General features: G+C 46.7%; 1 protein-coding gene across 1 annotated transcript; it reads right to left on the reverse strand.

Moving 5' to 3' along the window:
* Positions 1-965: 965 nt before the first annotated feature.
* MYF5 (myogenic factor 5) lies at positions 966-4,528 on the reverse strand. Its single transcript, XM_081128475.1, has 3 exons — positions 3,632-4,528; positions 2,667-2,742; positions 966-2,250 (listed from the first exon to the last, which is right to left on the reverse strand). Exons 1-3 carry the CDS (start codon positions 4,139-4,141, stop codon positions 2,060-2,062), a joined length of 777 nt encoding a protein of 258 aa, XP_080984601.1. The 5' UTR covers positions 4,142-4,528; the 3' UTR covers positions 966-2,059.
* Positions 4,529-7,900: the final 3,372 nt, after the last annotated feature.

The raw sequence follows: 7,900 nt of genomic DNA on the forward strand, positions 1-7,900 counted from the left end.
CCGGTCAGGGCACAGGCCCGGGTTGCGGGCTCGATCCCCAGTTTGGGGCATGCAGGAGGCAGCAGATCAATGACTCTCATCATTGATGTTTCTCTCTCTCTCCCTCTCCTTCCTCTCTCTGAAATCAATAAAGATATATTTTAAAAAATAATAACTAAAAAATTAGCAAATGTGCCTAGCACAGTGTCTAAAAAATGTGACTAAATCAAACTTATGTTGAAGCTATATATAAATCTCCATCGTGTTCTAGTAAATTCTCCTCACTTCAAATCCTTGCACTCCCAAATCATGGACAAAGAAAGACCTACCTGTGTGCTAAACGGCAGCATCCCACACCCAGCATGATGCTATCAGAGTGACAGAGGCAACACTATTTTTTGAACTCAGCTCTTCTCCTCTCCCTGCCCCCCTTTATGGAAAAATTTCTATTCTTTTAAGGCTTATAACTGGACAAGCAGAAAACAAAAAGTCACATCAAAAAGAAGGGAAAATGTTTCTGAGAACAATATTATTGCCAAGCTGTAGCAGAGTCTGGTCGCTTTGCTTGATTAACATATGTAGCTACAAACCCTTAGCAATTTTAAACTAATGTACAAATTAGAAGATGAAACACATTTATTTGTATGTGCTCTCTGGGAACAGTTACTTTAGATGCTTCAAGGATATTGCCTTTTTCTCTCTCTCAATGGTAACCTTGTGAGAATTGTCCCAATGATCATCTCAACCTAATTTTCCACATAACCTTTCTATTTTTTCATCTCAGGTGAACAATAAAAGATGCATGCCCATCTCTCTCTCTCTCTCACACACACATGCGTACACACACTATGATTAATAAAATCAAAAAGGCTGTGAAAAAAGGGAAGCCAATCACAGTCTACTTCACTTTACTATAGTTTGTGTATGTTTTCTTATTCCAGTACTTTAACAATACAAAAAAAAAAAAAAATCAGCTCAATATCTTTAAATAGTTTATTGACAACATTAATACATTAATATATCAATATATTTTCAGGCAAGTAGATAAAGTAAATATGACCTAAGCCATGGTTTCTAATGTACTGTAGGTATTAAAATAATGTAATGTTGTACAGTCTTTTTTGTTTAAACATATGCTGTTGTCCTGAATAATTTCTATCTTCCTCTACACACACAACCTGACATTATATAGTACTGCACTTAAAGGAAAAATTTTATTTAGCAGGCTCCTTTGAAATATGATTAAAATGAAAACATGTTGGTTTTTTTTTTCTTCATTTGTGACATCAACAGGACCTAAACTGAGTCCATGAGATGGCAAATATTCAGATTTATCCACTAAGCCTACTGTTTTGTTATTATCAGCCCTACATTAAAGATTTTATGTCAATGACTGCTAATTCTATTAGGGGTATTCTTTCAAAACATCATGAACCAAAATATTTTTTCATTTAAAACAATTTTATTTATGGTGGAGTTTTCAAAACGTCTTATATCTTGAAATTATCCACAAAGTACTATTTAGTGCTTACATTAAAAAGATGTATTTCTTATTAGAAATGATAAAAAATATATACCATTAAGCAGTATTATTATATTTTTATTTAATACAATATAACCAAAGGATTAAAGAGAGAGAAAAAGTTAAATATATTTAAAATTTCCTGTAACTGTTTTCCGGCTGTTCTAATGTTTTGAAGAAAAAATAAAGATCAAAACACCACAGATAATATTTTGATAAGCGATATTTATAAAAAACATAAGTTAAACATTGCAACAAGCTACCGTCAATGAATTGCCCCCATCAGAAATAATAATATTGGAACTAAGTATCTAAAGCAAAGACTAACGGGAAAAAGAAGGGTAAGGGGAGAGGGAGGAGAAAAGAAATAAGTATTAATGGCAATGGTCACGTTTTAGTTAAATACATTTTCTTATAAAGCGGCAAGATAATATGTACAAATTTACAACTGAAAGGAAATCTTTATATACAAGTCGACTTGCGTTTGAACTCCTTGGGCATCCTTCCTCCTGTGTAACAGGCCCTCCTGGCAGAACTGATCAAAACTAGATTTTTAGTTCATAGCACATGATAGATTAGCCTTGAACTAGAGGCTCCTGGAGTTGCAGGCTGTGAGTCGGTGCTGGCCACTGGGGAGAGCGAGGCCGGGTCCTGCAGAGGCAATCCAGGCTGCTCTGAGTTGGTGATCCGGTCCACTATGCTGGACAGGCAATCCAGGCTGGATAAGGAGCTTTTATCTGAGGCATATACTAAGGATACAAAGAGAAAATCATTTTTTTAAATGCCAAATATATAGGCTTGCTTATGTGGTTGCCCTTTAAACTGTAGGTCAGCTCCTTTGACACCCAGGGGTGAGGGGGTCACAGAAAGCCTGAGGTAGAAATCTTCAACAAATATGTAGCAATTTATTGGCCGTGAATGTAGGGAGTGAAACATGCTTTTAGTACCACTGCAAGCAAAAGGGCAGGTGTGTGTATGTTTTAGGTGGATTTCTATTTTAAAAAAAAAAGTGTGTGTTTGTGTATTATGCTCTGCAAAAAAATCCACGTAAAAACCATTATTTTATTCCTTCCCCCGATGCTACGGGAAAAGATGGACTGCTTTGACAGGCTGAATGGTGAAGCTGAACTGGTCTTTAAACTCCTCTGAAGTCGTCAGTTCTTACCATTTGGTACATCAGGACAGTAGATGCTGTCAAAACTGCTGCTCTTTCTGGACCAGACAGGGCTGTTACATTCAGGCTGTAATATTAAGACACAAAAGAAGAAGTTTGTTTTTTGGGTCTTGGCAAAAGATTCTCTGCTCTAGAGTGAGGCAGTGCTTTCCCACTGGCTCCCTGAACTGACCACTGTCAATCACCTTCATTGCCTTGATTTAGGAAGGGTCAGTCCTACCACACTGCAAGGGCACTGAGGTCAATCTGTGTGCTTGGAGGAGAGGAAAGCGGCAGCAAAGGGAAGCGGGGGGTGGAATTCAGCAGCAATGTGCGTTGGGTTAACCATGCAAAATGGATTGGCGTAGAAGGAAGCCACACTAATTCAGGGAGAGAGCACTTTCCCAGGGCAGAAACACATTAAAACCTGGCAGCGCTGCAGCAGACGCCCTCTGTAAGGAATGCAACATCTCCTCCCAGCCAGGCAGGCCTCAGCAGAGACGGGACTGAGGCCCCATACATTTCTTTCCATGTCCCCCTTAAGTTATAAACTGTGGGAACCTGAAAGAGTTGTCTTTAGATGTTAGTGTACGGCAGGGCCCACCGGCCGTCGATTCTGGAAATCAACTGAGCGATGGAGAAACATGTGATTGACCGTTCACAGCCGCCTACCTCACATGACAACTCTCTCCTGCACTGTACACCTAGAGCCTGGTAGGAAGTCAGACTAAAGTCCTGGTCAACGGCGACCTGTTTCCTGGCATCCTTCCAAGTGTGGCACCTCTGTCCCCTTACAGCAACTGCCTCCCCCCCCCCAACTACCCACAAAATCACCCTTGAATACTTAGTTGCCACACCTGGTTTAAATGATATACAAGGATGTGCTCGCTTTGGCAGCACATATGCTAAATGATATACAAGGGGTTTTGGAAAGGATGGGGGGGGGGACCTGGGTAGGTCCCAGGGCCGCCGCCTACCATGCCGTCGGAGCAGTTGGACGTGGGGCTGGTGGGCTCGGAGCAGCTCTGCCCGGGCGCGCCGTAGAAGTTCTCCACCTGCTCCCTCAGCAGCTCCTGCAGGCTCTCGATGTAGCGGATGGCGTTCCTGAGGATCTCCACCTTGGGCAGCCTCTGGTTGGGGTTGGTGGTGGTGCACCTCTTGAGCGTCTCGAAGGCCTGGTTGACCTTCTTCAGGCGCCTCCGCTCGCGCATGGTGGCCGCCTTCCGCCTGTCCATGGTGGTGGACTTTCTCTTGCACGCTTTGCAGGCCCACATGAGGCAGTGGCCGGCCTGGTGGTGGCCCGTCGGCGCTCGCACGTGCTCCTCCTCGTCGGAGCCTTGCAGCTCTGCTTTGTGCGCCCCAAAGGCGGCCATTCGAGGCTCAAACTCGTCCCCGAACTCGCCCTCAGGGGACGGGATGCAGGAGCCGTCGTAGAAATACTCAGAAGGCGAGAACTGGCAGCCGTCCATCGTGTCCATCCTGTCCATCCGCTGCGCCGAGGCAGGCGGTGCACCTGGGCAGAGCGAGAGGGGTGCGCGGGGAGGATCCGGGCCCCGCGCGGCTGCGGGTCGGCGGCCCCCGGGCGCGGCTCCCGGTCGGGCTCTTTGGCAATTAGCAGGGGCAGGCGCCTGGCGGCCCGGGTCGGCCTCGCCGGGGTTAGGGCTCTTTATATATTCTTGGGGGAGGGAGGCCGGCCCCAGCGGCCCAGCACCATTAGCATATCCCACCGCAACCCCCGCGGGGGCCGTCTGGGCAAACCTCCGCCTTCCCTCTAGAGACAATTTGCTGTTTACTGCCCCTTTGGACGGTAATGGTTTTACTGCGTTTCTGCCCAGGCGGGGGGATGGTTCCCCAAGCCGCTCGCTTACACTCTCTAGATTCCCTTAAAGAGAGTCACAGGCGAAAGAAACGAAGGAAGCCCAACTTTTTTTTTTTTTTTTTTTTTTTGGCCAATGATCACACAATTTTAAAAAAGTAATTAATGAACAGAACTCACCAAACGCGCACCTGCCTTCCCAATCCAGGCAGGGAGGAATGGCCTTATTATTTTTTTTTTTAAATGTTTTTTTCTCTATTTCATGAACTTTAGTTATCTCAGGGCTTTTCATTTTTATTTGTATTTCTTTTGTCAAGGGACAGGAATGTAGCGGTTGCTAAAAACTTGCAGTGACACTTGCAGTCGTGGAGCGAATCTAGGTTGTTTACAAAGTCTGTTTTGTTCTGATCAGACTGTCAGTTTGGGAGACCTGTGTCCCTGGGGGGAGGCGGGGGTCGGAGCTCTCTCTGCGCGTCTATTGACCTAAAAGGAGGCGGGTGGAGGGCAGGTGATGGGGACAGGCCTCCTGTCCCGTCCCCTTCCGCACGCGCGCGCCCCGCGCCGCCCGCCCCGCGCCAGGCCCCGGCCAGCCCCGCGCGCCCCGCGTCCGCGCAGCCTGGTCCGCGGGCTGGGCGTTGGAAGAGACGCGGTCTCCGGCGGCGAACTCCCTTTGTAGGGGCGCGTCTCCTTCCCCCGTCTCTCTCTGCTCCGCCCTGTCATTGCCACAGACTAAACAGCCAGGCTGGGCTTCGGGGTCGCTGATTTTCTGCTTTCAGGCAAACGAACACCGTTACAGATGCGTCCCAGCTGCCGGCGGCGACCCTTCTCGGCTCGGGTACGGTTTCCAGCTCAGACCCTGAGGAGCTTCGCACACGCCCGCGACAAAAGCCTTCCAGAAAAGCAACCCAAGCTGGGTCTTTGAAACCTCGGTGGGTAGAAGAGGAGAGGGGAGGGCTGTCTGTCATTTAAGCAGGAGTGACTCTTTTAATCAGCTTTTCCCAATCTTCCTCTGCTCTGAACGCACGCCTAGATCGCTTGGGGCTGGAAAACAGTTAGGAAAAACAGTTACAGTTTACACAAACATACTTAACTAGTCTGGGGTTTGGGACCAGAGCTTTCGGGCCCTTTTAAAACTTGAGGGATTGTTTTCACCTCCAGCGACAGTAAGTGTTGTGGCTCCAAAGTTACTCGCGAAAGGGGTGTTGCTTTCCTTTCTGTTACTTTTCCATAAAATTATTTTCCTAAAGCAACCCTGACTGGCTGATGCCACGTCTACAGGGGCCAGAGAAGTGCTGACTTTTCAGGGTGAGATCTGCTCGGCAAAGTGAAGGCCGAGAAAACCAGGGGTGGGAGAGTGTCCCTCACCCAGGCTCGCTGGCTGCAGGGTGCTGGTCGCAGGCCCCTCTCCCGCGTTTTGCCGTCCCCAAGGACACCACTCCCGCCACCCTTTGAAAATCCTGCTCCCTTTCACACCAATGGGCCGCTTAATTGCCTGGCCGGTGGGAAATCCATCTGCACCTTATTTAGGACTATTAACAAGTGGATGCCTTTGAAATGAATAGGTACCCAGGGCTGCACCAGAAAAAAGAGTCAAGTTCCTAAAGGACTCAGGCAGGACGAAGGCTGTATCCAGGCGGGTGAAAACATTCGAATTGCTGCCTCTGAAACACTACAGTGGGGAGACATTCTCACCCGGGAATTCGCAGCCAGATCCCACAGACTAGCTCTTTTCTTTGGCCGTGGAGCGCGGATGTTAGCACACTGGCCGGCCTCAGCTAAACAGAGTTATGTGCAGATTTATGATTTGGGTACAAATAAACTTGCTCCTTGAAGTCTACGTGGAAGGACATTCGACTCCTGCAAGCCTTTCAGCTGATTCCTTTCCATCGGGCACCTCCTGTGCTTTGCCCCCAACCCCTCAGTGCGGGGATATTTGTAGCAAACAATTATTAAGACCCTTTCTATTTGCCAAGCATGTTCTCAGCCCTTCCCATGCGTTTATTCATTTACCCCTTTCAGCGATACTATGAACCATTTATTATTAGATTCACTTTTTAAAGAGGGTAACCACAGTTCAACGGGGAGGTGGCAATTTGCCACAGGCCACACAGTACTGGAAACCAGGCGTTCCTGTGCCTGCCTCGCGCTCCTGAAGGTGAACCGTGCTTGTTCTTTCCCTCCCAGGTCGGGCCCAGCGCGCCTGCTTTGCGCTGCGGAGCAGAAACTCGCCAAAGCTGGGCCCGGGGCGCCTTTCCCTGCGCGCCGCGCCCTGGGCAGACGCTGTGGCTCAGGGCGCTCTGTCAGAAACGGCAGTTCTCAAAGGTTCGTGCTGTCGTTGGTAAGGTAACCTCAGGACAAGTTTACCAGAGTGCCGCGGGCCAGTGGAACGAAAGAAGCCAAGAAAACACGAGCGCCCGGCGGCTTAATGGGACTTGCTGGGGGGAGACAGGGTCTGGGGTTGAGGACCCTTGGGACTCAAGTGCTGAAAATAGGATCTCAGAGCACCAAGTCGAAAAACAAGACAAAACTTTTAAGCCCCCGTCAGGGGCCAGAGAAGAAAGATAAAAACAACAACACAGGAGGCAGTATATTCAAAAGAAGCCAGCGCCTCAAAGATGCCTAGGGTCCCCCAATTTAGGAGAGGTTCCGCTGCTCTTTTCTTAGGGGAGAAAGTGTGAGAGAAAAATGGGAAATTGGGTGCGTGACTCAGAGAAAAAAATTTTTTTTCTGAGTGGGGAAGTTGAACAGAGAAGTATGAAAAAAGTTAATAATCACTTAAAAAATATCTGCTGGTTTTTCGGATACTCTCTTTTACTCAAAATCAGACTAGATTCTGGCTTTTGTTCCTCAAAGAAAAGAAAGAAAACTGTAAACTGTTTTCCACGATTTCTCCAGAGAAGCAGACTTCTCACATGCAGGGAGAACTTTCACGTGTTTAATATGTAAACAGGTTGTTAGAAATGATATGCCAACGCTACCAGGAAAGCCTCAGAACAGGCAGGCGAGGGGAAGGAAACCAAGCCACAGCTTGGTATTACACGTGAATGTCTACCAAGGTTCTGGTGAAGTAGAAAGGTAATTTAATTTTTTATTTTACATTCTTAATAAAAATAAATAGAGGTTTAATTTTCTTACAAGTTAGACTTATAAGCAGGTTTTAATTGCATAGACCTGTAAGTAATCATAAACCTTTTTTTTTTAAGAGAACTTATTTTAGTTTAAGCATTATGGTAACAATCCTAGTGTTGATGGACAGACCACACCAGCAAAATTATGCTAGAGCTCCCTTTACTAGTATAATTTGCCCACCTTAGGAAATCTGCATGCCTCTCTTAGCTGGAGAAGCAAATATACATGGAAAGCTAAGTCTATTTCAATTCACTTCTTCCTCTACCTGAGACCCTTATCAACTCTTGGACAAAAGGAGTTG

This window comes from Miniopterus schreibersii (genome assembly GCF_964146895.1).
Source record: "Miniopterus schreibersii genome assembly, chromosome: 2".
In the NCBI taxonomy this organism is placed as follows: domain Eukaryota; kingdom Metazoa; phylum Chordata; class Mammalia; order Chiroptera; family Miniopteridae; genus Miniopterus; species Miniopterus schreibersii.